We start from the raw sequence: 21,340 nt of genomic DNA, 5'->3' as shown, positions 1-21,340 counted from the left end.
CAACATTTAAGATGAGCTGAGTACCACTGAGATATACTGCCCTAAAATCCAGATCCCCTTCATGGATCACTGCCTTGCCATGGCGAAGGGGCTTGTGTAGCTCAATGAAGTTATGAGCTATGCTGTGCAGGGGCAACCCAAGACAGATTGGTCATAGCAGAGAGCTCTGACAAAACGTGATCCACTGGAGAAGGAAATGGTAACCCACTCCAATACCCATGCCATGAAAACCCCATGGCCAGTACCAAAAGGCAAAAAGGTATGATGCTGAAAGATGAGCCCCTCAGGTTGGAAGGGGTCCAATATGCTACTGGGGAAGAGCAGAGGGCTACCACTAGTAGTGCCAGAAAGAATGAAGCGACTGGGTCAAAGCCAAAAGGACACTCAGTTGCAGATGTATCTAGTGGTGAAAGGGGAGTCTGATGCTGTAAAGATCTATACTCCATAGGAACCTGGAATGTAAGATCCATGAATCAAGGCAGGCTGGACGTGGTGAAACAAGAGATGACAAGACTGAACATCGACACCGTAGGAATCAGTGAACTAAAATGGACAGGAATGGGTGAATTCAATTCAGATGACCATCAGGTATACTACTGCAGACAAGAATCTCTCAGAAGAAATGGAGTGGCCTTCATAGTCAATAAAAGAGGAGGAAAAGCAGTACTGGGATACAATCTCCAAAATGACAGAATGATCTCAGTTCGAATCCAAGGCAAACCATTCAACCTCACAGTAGTTCAAGTCTATGCCCCAACCACTGGTGGTGAAGGGGCTGAAGCTGACCGGTTCTATAAAGGCCTACAACACCTTCTAGAATTAGCACCAAAAAATGATGTCCTTATCATCATGGGAGATTGGAATGCTAAAGTAGGAAGCCAAAAGATAACTGGAATAACAGGCAAGTTTGGCATTGGAGTACAAAATGAAGCGGGGCACAGGCAGGTAGAATTTTGTCAAGAGAATATGATGGTCATAGCAAATACTCTTTTCCAACAACCCAAGAGACGACTCTACACATGGACATCACCAAACGGTCAACACAGAAATCAGATTGACTCTGTGCTCTGCAGCCAAAGATGGAGAAGCTCTATGCAATCAGTAAAAACAAGACCAGGAGCTGACTGTGGCTCAGATCATGAGCTTCTTGTTGCAAAATTTAGGCTTAAATTGAAGAAAGTAGGGAAGAGCACTAGGCCACTCTGGTCTGACCTAAATCATATCCCTGATGAATATAGAGTTGAGGTGACAAATAGATTTAAGGAATTAGATCTGATAGACAGAGTGCCTGAAGAACTATGGACGGAGTTTCACAACATTATACAAGCGGTAGCAACTAAAACCATCCCAAAGAAAAAGAAATGCAAGAAAGCAAAATGGCTGTCTAAGGAAGCTTTACAAATAGCTGAGGAAAGAAGGGAAGCAAAAGGCAAGGGAGAAAGAGAAAGATACGCCCAACTGAATGCAGAATTCCAGAGAATAGCTAGAAGAGATAAGAAGGCCTTCCTAAATGAACAGTGTAAAGAAATAGAAGAAAACAATAGAATAGGAAAGACTAGAGACCTCTTCAAGAAAATTGGAGATATGAAGGGAACGTTTCATCCAAAGATGGGCATGATAAAAGACCAAAATGGCAGGGACAGAGGCAGAAGAGATTAAGAAGAGGTGGCAAGATTATACAGAAGAACTATACAAGAAAGAGCTTAACGTCCCTGATAACCATGATGGGGTGGTCACGGACCTCCAGCCAGACTTCCTGGAATGTGAAGTCACATGGGCCTTAGGAGGTCTGAGCAACACCAAAGCTAGTGGAGGTGACAGTCTTCCAGCTGAGCTATTCAAAATCCTAAAAGACGATGCACTTTAAGTACTACATTCAATATGCCAGCACATTTGGAAAGCTCAACAGTGGTCACAGGATCGGAAAAGGTCAGTTTATATTCCAATCCCAAAGAAGGGCAATGCCAAAGAATGTTCAAACTACTGCACCATTGCACTCATTTCACATGCTAGCAAAGGTATGCTCAAAACCCTACAAGCTAGGCTCTAGCAAGATGTGGACCAAGAACTACCAGAAGTAAAGGCAGGGTTTTGAAAAGGCAGAGGAACTAGAGATCCAATTGCCAACATACACTGGATCATGGAGAAAGCTAGGGAGTTCCAGAAAAACATCTACTTCTGTTTCATTGACTATGCTAAAGCCTTTGATTGTGTGGATCACAACCAATTGTGGCAAGTTCTTAAAGAGATGGGAGTGCCAGACCATCTTCTTTGTCTCTTGAGAAACCTATATGCGGGTCAAGAAGCAACAGTGAGAACTGGACACGGAACCACCGATTGGTTCAAAATTGGAAAAGGAGTACGGCAAGGCTGTATATTGTCCCCCTGCCTATTTAACTAATATGCAGAGCACATCATACAAAAGGCCGAGCTACATGAATCACAAGTCAGAATTAAGATTGCTGGGAAAAATATCAACAACCTCAGATATGCAGACAGCACTACTCTCATGGCAGAAAGAGGAACTAAAGAGCCTCTTGATGCGAGTGAAGGAGGAGTGTGCAAAAGTTGGCCTGAAACTCAACATTAAGGAAACTAAGATCATGGCATCCAGTCATATCACTTCCTGGCAAATAGATGGGGAAGAAATAGAGGGAGTGACAGATTTTATTTTCCTGGGCTCCAAGATCATCACAGATGAGGACTGCAGCCAAGAAATTAAAAGACGTTTACTCCTGGGGAGGGAAGCTATGGCAAATCTAGACAGCATACTAAAAAGCAGAGACATCCCCCTGACAACAAAAGTGCGTATAGTCAAGGCCATGGTTTTCCCAGTCACAACGTATGGCTGTGAAAGTTGGACCATAAGGAAGGCTGAGTGCCAAAGAATTCCACAGCATGGAATTGTCAATTTATCTATTTTATTCTGATCTATGTTGTAAGCTGTCCAGAGACTCAAGTAATGGACAGCATACAAATTTTATAAATAAATAAATAGAAGCCTCTGAATTGTGGTGCTGGAGAAGAATCCTGCGAGTCCCTTGGACCGCAAAGAGATCAAACCATTCAATCTTAAACGACATCAACCCTGACTGCTCTTTAGAAGGCCAGATACTGAAGATGAAATGGAATACTTTGGCCACTTAATGAGAAGGAACAACTCATTGGAGAAGACCCTGATGCTGGAAAAGATTGATGGCAAAAGGAGAAGGGAATGGCAGAGGATGAGGTAGCTAGATAAAGTCACTGGGGCGGTGGGTGTGAGATTGGGCAGACCGGAGAGCCTGGAGAAATGTTGTCCAGGGGGTCATAATGGGTTAGACACGACTTTGCGACTAAACAAACAAAAATCCAGATAATTCACCTTGTAATTCTTTCCCTCTTCGTTTGGGAACTGGTATATATATGCAATCTCCAGGGGGCAGCAAGTCTGAGATCAGTTTTTCTAGTTATTTGCCATAAAAAGGTGGGATATAACTATAATTAATTAAATAAATAAATAGGCCACATTAGGATCTATAGTAGTATTCCAAAGCGATTCCTGGTTTAAGTTTGGTTTGTTTAACCCAAAACAACTCCAAGTGCCCAAATTCAGAAGTCACAAAAACATCATTGTTGTGACTGGAGCATTTGTGGGCTGGTTCTGGAAACTGAAAGCTGCTTATACATGGTGCATGTCCTCAAAATGCATTGGTGAGTTAACTAATTAACCCTCAAGCTACTGTTGAATATCCAAACAGGATCACTGCTGATTCTCAAGATCTTTCTCCTGCATTCTCAGCCAAGGTATTTTGTAGCATTCACCAACCAATGCAATGCTTTTAAAATTCCTACAGGACAAGCACTGCCTAAGCATTTGTGTCATTGCTTCAGTTTCAGGAAGAACCAGGAATCGCTGCTCTTTTGCACCCATCAGCCCCACAGCTGCCCAGATTCTGTACCTTCAGATCCCTGTGAATAATAGGAGGCTTCTGCTTGTGCATATGTTGCACAGCACGGCATGTCTGGTAAAAGATCTTCAGAACTGTATCACACGAGAGGGGTCCTTTGGATTCAGCTTTCGTTAAAAATTCCACCAGCTGCCCTAAGGACAGAGAAATCGAGTTAATGTGGGCCATGCCTGTTAGGAAGGAGCCCATTCAAAGGTTGGCGAGAGGCACCAAAGTCCCATAAACACCCCCTTTAGTATGAGGCTTCTTAACAGACTACCTTGAGTCTATGTAAGTAAAGAGGCAGCTGGTTCTCCTCTTCTGGCTGCAGCGGACAGCACTGCATGCGTGGCGTGGTAGAGCCGGTGCTTACAGGGACGCAGCCCCAGCATTTGTGACCAGCAGGGACACAGACGTCATCTGCCACTCACCATCAGGATGCCTCTTGTATTGCTAATGATTTAGGGGAGCCCTGGTCCTAAATGGGCAACTACGACCAAATAGCTTTATAAAAGATAAATTCCCAATAGCCTGGAAGAGGTGAACGCAGCTGGCACTGGCTTGTTGGTATGGATCAGTGCATTTGCCGGCAGTTTCAGCCTTGCCTTGGGGATGCGGCTACAAGGACTGCTAAGGTGAGCACCTTGCACTTCAGAGTTTATACCATGCACCAGGATGGGCAGATGAGTTCTCCACGTGTTTTGAACCTCAGTAACCAGAAGCACCTGCCAGCACAGTAAATGCTCAGAAAAGATGAAATCTGAAGGCCAAAACACCTACAGGTCTACTTTATGCCAATTCCTGCCATATTCTGTCTAGGAATGAAAGAAGGGAAGAGGGACAGCTGCTACTCCTTTGGAATAAAATCAGGCCTGATCCTACCTACAAACCCGAACCCTGCAGTGGAGAATGCTAAAACCCACCCTGCTCTCTAAGGCATTAATAGCTGAGCCATTTGCTTCTTGGGATTGTATCTAATATATAAATAGCCTGCTTGAATGCTGAATACAACCCTTGCTTCTTCCATTCTTTGATGAGAAATGCAATGAAATTGGAATGCAAGCAGATTCCAGCCTTCGGCCACCTGAAACCGTGAGTGGGAAGGGCTGCCTGAGCCCCATTGTAAGACCAGCCCTGAGTCTCTCTCAGCAAGCTTCCCATCATCACATTTGCTATATTTGACTGCAAACAAGTCTTCCTATTGTGCTTCTAGTAATTCCAACATACAGGAAATATTTACCAGCCAGCTCTCAACTCTCTAATCGTGGCTTAGATTCAAGGGAAAATTGTGGGGAGAGGCAAAACACTGAATGCTACTGGCTTCAGTTGCCTGTGGTTATTACTGGAAAAAAAGGCATAATGTCTTGAAATGCAAATCACCTACTAGCTTTGGATACAGATCAAAAGGAGAAGCTATTCAAAAGAATCTTTTAAGTGTTTCTTTTCTTGCAATTTGGCACAGAGATGAGGAAGCCGCCATACTTGTGTGACTCACACAGCAGTGCGTCCTTCAGTCTCAGTCACACCAATTAATTAGAGAGCAAATTTTTAATCCATAATTAAAACAGTGATTAAAGCTCACAGCTCTAATTAAAATCAGTCTCGGGATAGAGGGGACCTTGTAACATTGTTGAAAAAAGGTGGAAAAAGTACTCTTAGTCATTTCTGCAACTTTTACAATGATTGTCCCCAAGACAGACCTGGTTTGCATGTAAGGGCAGTTCAGAGTATGGGCTGAATATGGGCTGTTGCTGAATTATGGGTTATCATGTGCAACCTTAACCTTGCACTATAGTTCAATTGTTATGATTGTTAACCATAAGTAACCCAGAATTCATAGTCCAACAGCAAATGATGGGCTATTTTCCTTGGCTGTTCATGGTCAAAAACCCATTGCACAGGTTTTACATGTAACAACAGCCACAATTCAACAACCCATGCACAACCAATACTCTGGGTTGCTCTTATGTGTATATCAGGTCACTGTTTACAATAAAGCTTATTATTAAACAGAAATGCAATAAAACAAAAGCAGAGCTGGGGAATTCCTCTGTTGAATTGGCTACAGGTATAATATAGCTCTGTACTCCTTTTGTGATGATACAGGCTTCTCCTTTGAATAACCTGGGTACAGTTATCTCTCGGGTAAGAACCAGCCCATCTGAGTTGCTGGAGAAGGTCACCACCTATGCAGAAACTAGGAGAGTAGGTATTTTACCTCTGCACAGCTCAGTCAGCAGAAGAAACTCCCCTTGCCCAGTATCCGATTCTTCTTTTCCTATTGATGCAGCTGAGCAGAACTGGACAATGTTTGGGTGACCAGACAGCTTTTTCTGGAGGATTTCAATGGTTAAAGTTGCAAAGATTTCTATATTTGGAACACAACTTTGCAGTCCTGTTACACAAGTTAATTTCCTTGAGGTATTACAGTCTCAAATCCTCTAAGACCCAGCAAGCTTTAGGAACAGGAAATGTACCAATCAATGCCCACTGGGCTGGATCAAGATGTCCTAAATTCAGCAAGTCATCCTCCCCCCGCCCCCGCACCACTGCCCACAGCAGCATAACCTGCCTCTCACTAGCTCTGAAATGAGGTTCAATTTCCTAGTCAGGCTGAACTCTTAAAAGTTGACTATGTGTGATCACATTCCGTAGGGAGTCCAAAATGAAACAAATAGAATGGCATTTCCAACAAGGTTCAAATAATAAGAACAGGGCGCCCAGCCTATTTTGTTTTACAGGGCCTGTGCTCAAAACATCCTGCCCCACCATGATTTAAGAAAATAAAGGCAGGGTAACACTGTAATATTTAGGTTTTTACTTCTTCCTACTAAAGAAAGTCAATCATTAACTTCCCCCACAAAAAGTCACCTGTACATTTTATGGAATTTGTAAAATGCCATGGGTATGCTCTCTCAGAAGAGAGCCATGACACACAATACCAGAGAACACACTTGCTTTATAATTTAAATGTGGTTTAGCCAAAGGCCCAGGTTCCCACACCCAGCCCCTCTGCCCCTCCCTTAGGATAAGCAGTGAAACACAACAGGAAACCACAATTACCTGGTTTTAAAGTTGGCCACTTCTGAAGCCATTAACCAAAACTCCCCATCTAGACAGTCACAGAAAAGAACGATGATCTACAGTTTCTTCGTTACTTTTGCTACACACACAAAGAGAGGGGCAAAGCAGCAGCATGCATTGTCCAAGATTGCTCAAGCACAGTTGACGTGTTTTATCTTTTCTCTAAAAGGATACCATAAAACAAACTTCTTGAATGATGGCTTTGTTCTTTTCTTCCTCATTAGACAACAATCTCTGTCAGGAAATAAACAAGTTACAGAAAAGGCCATTTTACACTGATTCCCTCTCACAGAAACACGCATGAAAAAGCAAAGGCTTGCTTTTCATACCTAAGTGGGATGCTAGTTTCTTTAAGTACCTGCCCTTGAGAACCGTACAGCTGCCTCCAGCTTGCCCCTCGTGGACGTGTCCCAGGACTGCACAAATCCTACGCAGGCTCACCTGCTGAGAGCTGCCTCTGAAGCCCTGAACAGATCAATTGCCGAATCACCTACATGGGGACTTGAAGACGCTGTTCCTGCCCACCAGCCGAACTACTGCAGCATCTCCAGCGTTCTTTCTGAAGCACCAGAGAAAACAGATGTTGCTGCACCCAGGATCCACCCACGAGTTACCAGTTAAGACTTCATTCCTTGCATTAAGTCACATGGAGGAAAAAAAACGGATGGGTAACTGTGTGTACTAATGTTATTCAGAATCAGAGCCAGTTTCCTTTGAACAGCTTGAGATTGGGGTGGGGGGGGGGGGGCGGGAGGACGACCTCATGTGGCACCTTCCCCAGCCTGGAGATAATGCCTGCATGCGTAACCTCTAAAGACTATTGAGAAACTTTAGTTTGTTCAAAGCAGAGCTGCTAGAGCACTGATATGGATTGGCTGATAGGATCATAGGTGCCAATGCTTTGCCAGCTGCACTAGCATCCAATCTTGTTTCCAAACCCCATTCAAAATGTTGGGGTTGACTTTTACAGCCCTAAGTGGCCTTCGCACCACAGTACCGAAAAGAACGTCTCCGCCTTTACGTATCTGCTCAAGCTATGAGGTTATCTTTGCGGGCCCTTCTCCAGGCACCCTGCAGAAGGACACAAGGCAGGTGGCTACGAGAGAGAGCTTCCTCCATTGTGGCATCCTTTATGGAACGCCCTTCCGACACCTACTGCCTTGACACCTTTTTCTGTGTCTGACAATGACCTTTCTTTTCCCTTTTCCCAATGACCTTTTTTACAGACCTAGTTCTAGTTTTTCACAGCACTTTTATTGTTTATTTTATTGTACTTTATATTTTGTTTCCACAGCATTTAGTGATTTTAACTGTTTGTAATCTGCACTGCAAACATTAGTTAATTGGGTGGATTAGAAATGAAATGTTACTATCCCACCTTATTAAGACATGGTATCAATTATCCATACGCTGACACATGGCAGTCCATTCACTCCTCCTTTACTCCTCCCACTTGCATGAGCCAGTAATTAAACCAGAGATGGATGTTGATGTTCAAAATCTGTCTCCAAGCCAACCATGATTTGCAAGCTAATATCAAACCCTGGTTTAAAGCTGGCTTCTGAAACCCAACTTCTTTGACCACAATAAAACACAGTCCCAAATTCAGATATCATGCTAAAGTGGTTTATTTACCCATCCAAACAAGCAAGTAAAGCAAAGCAGAAAGAAATGGGCTGCATAAACCAGCACTTGCCCATACTGTGGTTCAACAGGTCAGATTCCTGGTTTAAAGAGATGTTCATATGTGGCCTTTGATACCATTGAGATGAAATGCAGTGCAGGAGTTTGCCACTAGATGACAGATATTCAGCCCATGTACACTGGCAGTCCGATCCATATATCCAACAATTATTGTGGTATGTTTTACGCACACTAGCCTATTTTTACTATACAGAGGCAGACTATTGTATAAAAAATGACAGATGTGGAGTGGGAAAGGAGCAGTATTTCTTCTCAGTGGTAAGACTAAATTCTGGACCAGTCAAGAATGACATTTAACAATTCCAAAGGTATCTTTTAAGTGTAGCCTTTTTACATTATGCAGTTGTCATTACATTATGCAGAGTCCTGTGCACTTTAAATATGAACAAATTTATTCTGGCATAAACTTTCAGACTACAGTCCACAAAAGTTCAGAAAGAGCTCATGCCAGAATAAATGCGTTAATCTTTGGGTCACCACAAGACCCCTGATGGTTATTGCTTATCTTGCCATTTTAAACCTTTAAAAAAATCATTTTGAGGTCTTAATGTTTTAAACTGCTATATACCCTACCTTGATGGCTTTTTGGTAACACACACACACAGAGACAGAGACAGAGACAGAGACAGAGACAGAGACAGAGCGAGAGCGAGCAAGCATCCTTGAAAATAATCAAAGTGGCCCTGTCTGTTAAATATACAACTGGGCTGTATGTTTGCTTCCCCAAAGACCCCATGAGAGCAGGAAGTGACTAGCAGGAGGCATCCAAAGAGTTTGAGATACTCAGCACAACATCTGTTTGGGTGACCATGAGAAAAAACAGGGATAATGCTAGAAGCCTCACTTCGTAACAGCAGAACTTGGGATGAGAGAACCAGCCTGGTGGACTGCATGTTGGTGCGCTGTCTCACCTGTTGGACTCGGGTCCATGTTCGTATGCATGCTGAAATATGACATTCCCTGGAAGGCTTTGGAGCAGTCGTTACCTCCCAACCTGACCTCACTAACAGGATAGTTGAGAAGGTGAGTAATCTCTGGAGGAAGGGAGGCTTACAAATGTAACAAATATAATCATTTTCATCAAACCTACTCAGGGATAGGGGGATCACAGGCAATGGGCACAGCAAGCTGACTGCACCCTCATGTGATTCTGAGCCAATCAACTAGCAACTGTTCTGACACTTGCTTTAGGAAGATGCAAACCAGGGTGTTCCTTTCAGGAGTACTTCTTTGTTTTAATGTTTGGAAGTAGCATCTCTGAGCCCATGCCCTAGAACCATCCAAATGTACACTTCTGGCAAGCTTATTCTTTTATATGTTGGAAGCATCTGGTAAAAGACAGAATGCCTGCTATTTGTAAATAGCAATCTGAAATGCCTGCAGCAAAAGTTTAATGCTGGCAGCTGTTCTGGATTGTTCTGAAAGAGATCCAGCTCAAAAAGAGAACAGATGATTTATTTGGAATGTTTCTCATTATTCAGACAGAATCCCCCTCCTCCTACCATGCCAGATGAGTTTGCAAAAGCATACAGTATCAAGCAGCACAATCACAATGGAAGGGTTTGCCTGACACAGCAACCCATCCTGCAAATAAGCTGCTCAGCATGAGTTGTATGTGGAACAACCCACGATGCATCCAAAAGGTAACTAGGCTCACCGTAGGCTATTCCCACTTTTCTTCCCCTCAGTTGCTCCAACAGTATCCTGGAGGAATTGGCAACTGAAGCCACTTTGTCTCTTCTCCCTGTTCTACTTGCAACCCTGTTATGGTCGCCACTGCAGATTTCTCTGCTTTTCGCAATCTTTCTGCAATCTCTGAGAGTGACAACCACTGACAGGCCCTCCAATGTGCCCATGTGGCTTGCAGGTGACCAAAATGAAATTCTTGCCTACTCAGTGACACGGTAAATGCGTGCTACCAAAGTGTAGTAGGTACAAGCCATAGGCACTGACCAAATAAGGATACAAACATGTTATTTCATTGCTTTGCTCCTCACCTGACAATGGTCAAACTGCAAGCTGCCAAGCAAAGAAGAAAGCTGAGAAAAGATCTGTTTGCAAAAGAGGGTGCTGAATACACTCTTCCCTTGGCAATGGGATTCATGAATTATGAGGTGTGTATCTGACCATTCATTGTGTCCTCCACCTTTTCCACCCTTCCCTGAGATCTGGGTACTCAGGAATTGAGATAGGTGCATCTCTCCCCAGTTATAAGAGCACTTTCTTTGAACAGCTATGAACAGAAAGGGCTTCTTTTAGGACAGTGTATTTCATAGTGCTAAACAGGTTTTATGACAGATTTTGTGCCTGCATAATTCTCTGTCAGAAAAACCTGTTTAGCCCTGTGCAAAACCCTGCTGTAAAAGAAACCCTTTCTTCTTGGAAGGCAGGAGGAGCAGCACTTTCAACTGCACAGCAGTTAAAAAGTTTTAGGAACTTTACAAACAATCATCACTGGTTGCTTCAGGCACACCAGTTCCCAAGTCGTAACAGAAGCCCACAGGGCATCAGCCACATAGCCATGAAAGGGGAGTAACCCCTGTGGACTGCTTGTGCCATAATTTTGTAAGGCAAGCCTCAGCATGCTGTCCCCACCATCCCACCTCCTACCACCCCCAGTCCTCCTAAAATTAGCTGTTCAAGAGTGCCAGAAGGTTTTTGGTACAATCCTACACAAGTTTAGGCAGAAGAAAGGCCTACAGCTCCTACCTGGGCAGACATTTTCTGTGTAAACATGCACAGGATTCTATTTTTAGCCAGTGTGGCATTCTGTTATGTTATGGGGTGGTTTGTGGCCTTTGGGGGGCCCTCAGAGGACTAAGAGCAAATGAGAGTGAGCAGTTTCTGAACATTCAGGGGCTACAGAGTTCCAAAAGCAAAAACAGCTCCTGGACATTCAAAAGTTTCATGCCAGACACTGCAGGGCTATTTTTGCTGTCTGATCCCTCCCACTGCAAGGAAAGAAGCTGCTTCAGATGATATCAGAATGTTGGTGATTCCTGCTCAGTCCTGTCCACACTGACAACAGCTTTACTAATTAGGCAAATGATAGCCACAAGCATTAGCTCTGCCCAAGCCTGTAGAATTTAAAGGCAGTGGCATGGATGCTTCTTGGCGAGTAGCACAAAATGGGATTTTGTGAACAAATTCAAAATCAACAGCTGCATTTGATATTCAGCACGTCCCTGTGAATCAGATCAACAATGAAAAGACCCAGCTGAAAACTGAAATCCAGGAAACAGAGGCTGTTTACCTTTAAAGCATACTCTTTGCCACTTCCAAGATCCTGAGCTTCATATACAAAAGCAAAGCCACCTATGGAGAAAAAGAGACAATAGTGAGACCAACATGTTTCTAGGAAATCAGCCAATCTGATGCAACAATAGAAGGGCTGCCCAGAAGCGGGAACAGGGCACCGTGTGCCAAAAGGTGGCTACACAGTTAAATGCCTTGAGACCAAGAGACAAGACACAGAGGTACTTCTACATACTACAGAGATTAACAAAGCAAAACAAGAGAATACTCAAACCTTTGGTGCTACCAAGAGAAGAACTGCATCACCCCAAGTAAAGCATCCAATTCATATCGCAACTGCATATGCCAATTTACACACACACACGCAAATTTAGAGATAACTAGGGTTTAGCTAGAAATGAAGTACATTTTACGATGGTGAAGAAGCCTGACCAGAGGACTGGTGTACCTGCTTAGTCTACTGTCCAGCTCCTAATTTCAGCTGGGCAACTTCAAAGCCCCTGCTGGGTTTCCCTTCTTATGGTTCCTGGACTTCAAACCAGATCTGAGCTGGGCAGTCCATCCAATAGAGGACTCCTTCAATTGTAGGACTGCTCTCTGACAGCACTTCAAATAGAGGACTATCCTTTGTAAAGTAGGACACCTGGCCAGTAGACTTTGCACACAGAAATAATGGCCTAGCTAGCACACTGCTTATGTTCACATTATAGGAGGAGGGCCAATTCCTCTCCTTCCCAGAGTGTCTTACCTAGACAGCATAAGCTACTTTCACTGCAAGCAGTAAAATGCCAGCACCAAAGGCAAATTCTGGGACATCCTTCCATTAGTGCAAATACTTGGAAGTGCAAAACAATGCCATACAACCCAGGGTAGCTGCATTGTTCCAACTTTATTGCAGGGAAGTCTGCAGGATGTTGGAACATTACTTTTAACTGCAGACATGCCTCTCTGAAGTTTGCCATCCTCCTCTGCCAGGTGTGCAGAGTGGAAATGGAGGACTGATGATGCTCTAAGGTGCACTCAGGTCACTCTGGGTAATGAGACAGCTTAACAGGCCTGGGGAAACTGTCTGTGCAATCTATTCTGTGCTGGGCTCCTCCACATACAAGCTGGTAGGGAAATGGTTCCTGGAAGAGAGAAAGCACAAAGGATACCCTTTTACACCAGCATGGCATAGTGGTGAGACTGGGACTCAGGAGATGCAGAGTCTAGTTTCCTCTTGGCCAGGAAGGTAACTTTGGACCAGTCACGGCCTCTCAGCCTAACCTACCTCACAGAGCTCTCCTGGGGATAAAATGGAGACCGTCATCACTTAAGTTGCCTTGGGTTCTTTGAAGGAAAAAAAAAGGCAGAACAGAAATGCAACGATAAAAAGAAAGTAAGGCAAGCCCTCACAGAAAACTCTGAACAAAGCTTTTTATGCTGGGGACATTCCTTCAAACACAAGCAAGCCGACTCAGCCCTGAAGCATTTGTGAACTTCATAACCCAGAAATCCTTGAACCTCTTTCAACCTGAGGGCCAATTCCATTTCGAAGAAGCACTTGGGAATTGCACCATCAGGTATACTACTGTGGGCAAAAATCCCTCAGAAGAAATGGAGTAGCCATCACAGTCAATAAAAGAGTAGGAAAAGCAGTACTGGGATACAATCTCCACAACGACAGAATGATCTCAGTTCGAATCCAAGGCAAACCATTCGACATCACAGTAGTCCAAGCCTATGCCCCAACCATCGATGCTGAAGAGGCTGAAGTTGACCGGTTCTATGAAGGCCTACAACACCTTCTAGAATTAACACCAAAAAAATGATGTCCTTATCATCATGGGGGATTGGAATGCTAAAGTAGGAAACCAAAAGATAACCAGAATAACAGGCAAGTTTGGCCTTGGAGTACAAAATGAAGCAGGGCACAGGTTGGTAGAATTTTGTCAAGAGAATACGATGGTCATAGCAAACACTCTTTTCCAGCAACCCAAAAGATGACTCTAAACATGGACATCACCAGACAGTCAACACAGAAATCAGATTGACTATGTGCTCTGCAGCCAAAGATGGAGAACCTCTATACAATCAGTAAAAACAATATACCAGCAAATTTGAAAAACTCAACAGTGGCCACAAGATTGGAAAAGGTCAGTTTATATTCCAATCCCAAAGAAGGGCAATGCCAAAGAATGTTCAAACTACCGCACCATTGCACTCATTTCACATGCTAGCAAAGGTATGCTCAAAACCCTACAAGCTAGGCTTAGCAGTATGTGGACTGAGAACTACCAGAAGTACAGGCAGGATTTCGAAGAGGGAGAGGAATTAGAGATCAAATTGCCAACATAACGCTGGATCATGGAGAAAGCTAGGGAGTTCCAGAAAAACATCTCCTTCTGCTTCACTGACTATGCTAAAGCCTTTGATTGTGTGGATCACAACCAACTGTGGGAAGTTCTTAAAGTGATGGGAGTACCAGACCATCTTATCTGTCTCTCGAGAAACGTGTATGCGGGTCAAGAAGCAACAGTAAGAACTGGACATGGAACCACTTATTGGTTCAAAATTGAAAAAGGAGTTTGGCAAGGCTGTATACCAGGGGTCTCAAACTCAACTTACCTGGGGGCCGCTGGAAGTAGAGGCTGGGTGAGGCTGGGCCGCATCAAGTATTCCACCACCGCAGTGGGGGTGGGCCGCTCATCCCACGGCCGGCCCGGGCACCACCGGCACTTTGTAGGCTGCAGGGCCCCTCCCCTGTGCCCCTCCCATCCCAGCAATTGGCCCGGGGGCCACGAGTTTGAGACCCCTGCTGCATACTGTCGCCCTGCCTATTTAACTTATATGCAGAGCACATCATGAGAAAGGCGGGGCTAGAAGAATCACCAGTTGGAATTAAGATTGCTGGAAGAAATACCAACAACCTCAGATATGCAGATGATACCAGTCTCATGCCAGAAAGTGAAGAGGAACTAAAGAGCCTCTTGATGCGGGTGAAGGAAGAGAGTGCAAAACTTTGCTTGAAACTCAACATTAAGAAAACTAAGATCATGGCATCTGGTCCTATCACTTCCTGGCAAATAGAAGGGGAAGAAATGGAGGTAGTGACAGATTTTATTTTCCTGGGCTCCAAGATCACCACATATGAGGACTGCAGCCAAGAAATTAAAAGACATTTGCTCATGGGGAGGGAAGCTATGGCAAATCTAGACAGCATACTAAAAGCAGAGACATCCCCCTGACAACAAAAGTGCGTATAGTCAAGGCCATGGTTTTCCCAGTCACAATGTATGGCTGTGAAAGTTGAACCATAAGGAAGGCTGAGTGCCAAAGAATTCCATAGCGTGGAATTGTCAATTTATCTATTTATTCTGATCTATGTTGTAAGCCATCCAGTAATGGACGGCATACAAATTTTATAAATAAATAAATTGAGGCCTCTGAATTGTGGTGCTGGAGAAGACTCCTGCGAGTCCCTTGGACCACAAAGAGATCAAACCATTCAATCTTAAACGAAATCAACCCTGACTGCTCTTTAGAAGGCCAGATACTGAAGATGAAACTCAAATACTTTGGCCACCTAATGAGAGGGAAGGACTCCCTGGAGAAGAGCCTAATGCTGGGAACAATAGATGGCAAAAGAAGAAGGAGACGGCAGAGGATGAGGTGGCTACATGGAGTCACTGAAGCAGTCGGCATGAGCTTAAGTGGACTCTGGAGGATGGTGGAGGACAGGAAGGCCTGGAGGAATGTTGTCCATGAGATCGTGATGGGTCAGACACGACTTCGCAATTAACAACAACAACAAGGGAGAAAAAGCAGAAGGGCTAAAATACTAACACATTTCAGCATGAGGTTCTTCAATCTTTCTGCATGGGAAGGAAGTTAAAAGGGGTATGGCCATCCGGGAAAGCCCAGGGGGGCAGAGATTTGACACCTCATTTACAACATGGAAAACCAATCTATAGTTCAGGAAGCTCTAGTGGCAGCAGTCTGAGGTACTTCTGGTCATAAGTAAGAGAGTCCAGGTGCCTTTCCCAACTGTCAACAGGCAAGAAGCTCTACCTTCTCTCCACAGACACTCTTATCTATTTATTCGCTTTATATTTATTTATTTATTTTTTATTTATTTATTAAAACATTTTTATGCCGCCCCATTCACCGAAGCCTCGGGGCGGCTTACAACAATAAATTAGATCCACATAAATAAAAATTAAAATATATACATTAGAATAACAACAACAACAACAACACACACACAATATAAAATAATATAAAATAAGCCGTCCTGGCCAGATAAAATTCAATAGTATTAACATTTAAAATGCTGCTTAAATAAAAAGGTCTTTGCCTGGCGCCGGAAAACAAGTAACGACGGCGCCAGGCAGACCTCTCTGGGGAGCGCATTCCATAACTTAGGCGCCACCGCTGAGAAAGCCCTCCTCCGAGTAGCCACCCTCCTAATTTCTTTCACAGAGGGCTCCCGGAGAAGGGCCTCTCCCACCGATCTCAGGGGGCGACTGGGCATATATGGATGTAAGCGCTCCTTCAGGTAACCAGGACCCAAGCCGTTTAGGGCTTTATAGGTCATCACCAACACCGTGAATTGGGCCCGGACTTCAATGGAGAGCCAGTGAAGCTGACGGAAAACTGGAGTCATGTGAACATAACGTCCAGTCCCCGTCAGCAGCCTGGCAGCTCTATTTTGAACCAACTGAAGTATCCGGACCGTCTTCAAGGGTAGCCCCACGTAGAGCGCATTACAGAAGTCAAGACGGGAAGTCACCAGCGCATGAGTCACTGTTGCGAGGCAGTCGTACTCCAGGTAGGGGCGCAGCTGATGAATCAGCCAAAGCTGGAGGAAAGCACTCCTCGCCGCTGCTGTTACCTGAGCTTCGAGTGAATACCCTTATACCCTGCTTTTTTTTTCTTATAACAAACTGAAAGTGGTTTACATCATTCTCCTCCTCTTGCTCTCAATCTTATCCCCAGAACAACAACCCTGTGAGGTAGGTTGGGCTGAAAATCTTTGAGTGGCCCAAAGTCACCCAGTTGGCTCCATGGCTGAGCAGAGACTAGAACCCAGATCGTTGGAGTCCCAGTCCCATGCTCTTAACTACTACACCACAATGGATCCCTCTTGCAACTACATCTTGATTTGGCCACACCTGTATTAACTCTATTCACTGACAGCTGGCCATTAAAAAAATCCACCACATGTACACCTAGAAGGCCACAATTTGGGAAGTATGGGCACATTCATTATCAAGATTAAAAGGGCCCAGCTATTGCAATTTGTTGCAGTAGGCGTGTAATTGGTGCCCACAGAAATCTTTCAGACTGTTTAATGACTGCAAACCAGAGTGCTCTCTGGACAAAAATATGTTCCCTGTGAGCAGGAAACACATAGTTCTGAATCACAGGCATAACTGGTTTCTTTGCAAACTGCTTCTTACTCCTGAACCAGGATATTGCATCACCTGTAGCAGTAGCAGTGGCTTCCTGGGAAACCCCATGCACTTTGGATTGGCTTACCGTCTACTGATTCAAAACAAACCAAGCCAGATTTCCAGTCTCCCAGATTACACACTCTTCAGCTGGAAGTATTCATACAGAACCCCTGTTAATTGCTGAGAGATGATTACACAAGACCCTGCTCCAGTCAGCTTTCACAATACAGTTATTTTCAGCTGCCGGTTGTTTCCTTTACTGCTGCCTTTAAGATTTGCTTAATTCCTCATTCTAGAGCCTGATTTTTTTATTTTTTTTTTGTTATTCTTGATATATTTTTGTTTTATTTTTGTTGGCCACCTCTAATGCTTTTTAAAGAAATGTGGGAGAGAAACAAATAGTGGAAGAAGGTGACAGAAAATGGTAATTTATCAGCTTTGGAGAGGTCCTATTTTCGGATATTCTTCAAGGTTAAACACACACAAGGAAAGCTCAAATTAGAAAATAAAGACACAACAAGATGTCTTTCTTATAGAAATCCCAGCTTTCTACTTCTATGGAGGTTTTTGTTTTGTTTGTAATACAGAAAATTGCAAGAAGGAATCCTTCACATGAAGCCTGAAGTAATACCATTCATTCTACTGTCGCATTCTGATTTACACATGCATCCAGGGAAAGAGGCAATTCACACCCTGACGGATGCTTACAGATTGATGGTTACATCAAGAGATGACTTGCATTTTGTGAAATCACCATCGATCAGATACCACACAGGTTTCATATGACTCTTCAGAAGAGCCCTGCTGGGTCACAGCAAAGGTATATCTAGTCTAGCATTGTGTTTGCATAGTCAGCTGCACATGGAAACGCACAACAGCACCCTCCCATCCATCTTCCCCAGCAAGAGGGGTGCTGTCACTGATGCGGGATGCAGGCATCCAGCCATCAGGACTACTAGTCACTGATAGCCACCTCCTCCAGAAATTTGTCTACGACTCTTTCAAAGTCCTCCAAACTGATGCCCAGCACTGCACCTTGTGAAAGTGAATTCCATAGTTTAACTGTGCACTGAGTGTAGATTAGCAGCCATTTGAAAGCCTTATCCTCCACAAGAGGATGGTTTCAATTACTCAGTCACAACACAGTCCACACCTTAAGTTTTCACGCTGAGTCATCTACTTATAAGCATGCATGTGTGGATCAGTTCCATGTCAGCTTGCCCCAGCTTTCATAATTCCATCTGCCCTATCCTCTCACATGCTTCATTTTTAACAGAAAAGTCCTAAATTGTATTTCAACATATGAGACGCAAAGCAGCATCACCTCTTTTTATGACATCCTCCCCAACCTCCAGATGTGCATGGAGTACAACACACATCCAGATGGTTACAGCTGTCCATGCTGGCTGGTGATGATGGGTGTTCTTCACCTCTCAACAACACCAGGTAGGGGAAAGCTATTCTGCCATGGCACTGTGATATTCAGTTGTCTCCATTATTCTCTCCCACATGTACTACTAACCTTATTCCGGCTATGCAGCATATTTGCTGGATCAGTTTCTTACTCAAAAGAGGAAAGAGGGAGCAAGTATCCAATAGCATAGTAGCCTGATAGCCAAGTTCATCTGATTTTGGAAGGCCAAATGGAAAAACCAAGCACATTTAAGCATCATTATGGCCTGATCACTATTTGCTCATGTGAAGCAATAGTATAGCAATTCTACAGCACATTTGGGAACCTTGTATGTTTGGACAAGTTACAGACATGTTTCACAATCCTCTGAATTATCCTTCCATTGTAAGCACTCTAGGAAAAATTCCACGCCAAAACAGTTGAGAAAAACATCAACTGGAGAGCTCCAAAGTAGAAAAGATGGCAAGCAAGTAGCCTTCCTCAAACGGATGCCTTCAATGTGTTGGACCACAAATCCCTGCATGCCACAGCAAGCTTGGCTGCCTGGGACACACTGTAAGCATTAGTCCAACACATCTGGAAAGCACCACATCAAGGGAGGCTAAACTAGAGGCAGAAAAACTGTGTCCAAGGTGAGTGCTTCACAGTAGTGTCATCCCTGGCTAGGACAGAGCCTGCAAGTATACTGTTGTGCCTTGCCACAAATGCCTCGGATTGTCAAGGCCTGCTTCCAGTTTGGCAGGTGCCTCAGAAAATCATGGGCAAAAATCCTACAAAATAATTCAAGGAATGAAGCCCTTCATGCTTATGGAACACAGGAAACACAAGCTTGGAAACAAACCAAAGAGCTGACACATCAGAACAATAAATGGTTTAAAGAGATCCGTTCTGTTGCTTCTTCCATTGCCTTAGTAAGGGATATAGCCAGAAACCGGGGGTGCGGGTGGGAGAGCTATGCCCAAACCTTGGATAAGCATTAAGCTTCTATTACGAGCAGACTCCAAAGTGGCTGCTGCCCAGGGGTCAAATTATGCACAAAAAGATACAGAGAGTCCTTAATGGAAGCTACAAGTCCCACCCACTGATCCCCCCCCCCTTTAATACTCCTGTTCAGCCTTCTAAAAGTAGTACAAAAAGTAAAAGGGTTTAGCTTTCAGCACTGCCACCTACTTCACACATTTGGAAATACAGCTACAGAAGGCCTTGAGGCAAAACAGGGCCTGTGGTCCTTTACCGGCAATGGCTTTTAGACGTTTGGGAAAAACATCTACACTGTTTCTGCTGTAAGTAGTTCAGGCTATGCTGTTTCTTGATCAGGACCAAACTAGAGCAGGAGGTGGACTGAGCTGAGGCTTAAAGGATCTACTTCTGCTTTATTCCTGCACCCCAAGATTTACCAACAGGATCCTGATACAAAAGTCATGCACGTATGGTTGAAGAATTCTAAGCCCAGGAATTTGTTTTGGGAATTAAAAATCTGAATGGGGCTCACAGTGCACAAAACACACTAAGCAGCCAGAGCTGGAAATAGCTCCTGGACACTGGAAGCTTTCTATATCTAAGCAGTATATTTTAGGAGAGAGAGAGTCATTTGTGGTTGTTATTGCCAAGCAATTAGGAGTCAGAAATCCTTGCTGATCTATTGCAAATCTCCTAGCTTTATCTACTGCTAGTACATCCACATTTTCCTTCTGCCAATCCCTGAACTGAACCATCTGTCTCCTAATCTCCCACAGATAAACCTGTGAGATTCTTCAGTGCTAAATCATCTGAAAACAGGCCTGCAAGCTGCTCTGGGCACATATGAGCCACCGAGTTTGTTTCAATGGCTGGGTTCACATGATCATGGGAAGAAAGAAGCCACTGTGGCTTCTTGGTCCCAACTCCCACATGCCTAGTTGCCCTCGCATGGTGTAGCAACCCATGTTGTCCAAACCCAGAAGGATAGTTTAGAAGCTACCCACTGTCGTGCATTTCACTGGGTCTGGACAACACAGGAAACCACAAGAGTGTAGCGAGTGGCCAGCATGGGGGAAGCAGTCACAAGAAGCCACCCTGGCTTCTTTGCCTCTGCCTCCAAGATCAGGCAAACCCAGCCGTTTTATCGTAACAGGATCAGGTGGGCCTTCCACATGGCTTATTCCAAGCTTTATCTTGAGGTTAGAGAGAGGGCCACATTACATTTCATGTCATCTGGGTCTCAGCGTCTTTTGGAAAGAAAAGATGATCAGCTGAGGCCAAAGTTGCTTGGGGGTAGTGCCGTGAAGAGGTTTGGGAATGGCTTCATAGGTCTGAGAAAAGAGTTACTTCTCCCCTCACCCCAGCTTCTTGCAAGTGGGACATTTTGGCAGAGAGGCTCTGCATAACCTGGTGAGCACCTTCATTTGTGCCCTGCTGAGAGGTAAAACAAAATGTTGTACCCAAAAGAAAAGAAATACATTTAATTCTGATTCAGACCATAGACTGCCTTACTCTGTGAATTAAATATGTGCTAATTAAACTTGAACTACAACACTGGA

At 44.1% G+C, this 21,340-nt stretch overlaps 1 protein-coding gene across 7 annotated transcripts in view; it reads right to left on the bottom strand.

Annotated features, from left to right (window-relative positions):
* Window positions 1–21,340, bottom strand: part of GAK (cyclin G associated kinase) — an 88,182-nt gene that overhangs the window by 55,524 nt on the left and 11,318 nt on the right. For all 7 annotated transcript variants that reach the window (XM_044444015.1, XM_044444020.1, XM_044444018.1 and 4 more), the window contains exons 2-5: window positions 11,971–12,032; window positions 7,188–7,247; window positions 6,148–6,262; window positions 3,942–4,084 (exon numbers count right to left, since the gene is read on the bottom strand). In XM_044444015.1, the coding sequence (XP_044299950.1) occupies window positions 3,942–4,084; window positions 6,148–6,262; window positions 7,188–7,247; window positions 11,971–12,032 (380 nt within the window). The remainder of the gene's footprint in view (window positions 1–3,941; window positions 4,085–6,147; window positions 6,263–7,187; window positions 7,248–11,970; window positions 12,033–21,340) is intronic.

Source organism: Varanus komodoensis, unplaced genomic scaffold (assembly GCF_004798865.1).
Source record: "Varanus komodoensis strain SLA01 unplaced genomic scaffold, ASM479886v1 scaffold43, whole genome shotgun sequence".
In the NCBI taxonomy this organism is placed as follows: Eukaryota; Metazoa; Chordata; class Lepidosauria; order Squamata; family Varanidae; genus Varanus; species Varanus komodoensis.
This window is presented reverse-complemented; position numbering and strand designations above follow the sequence as displayed.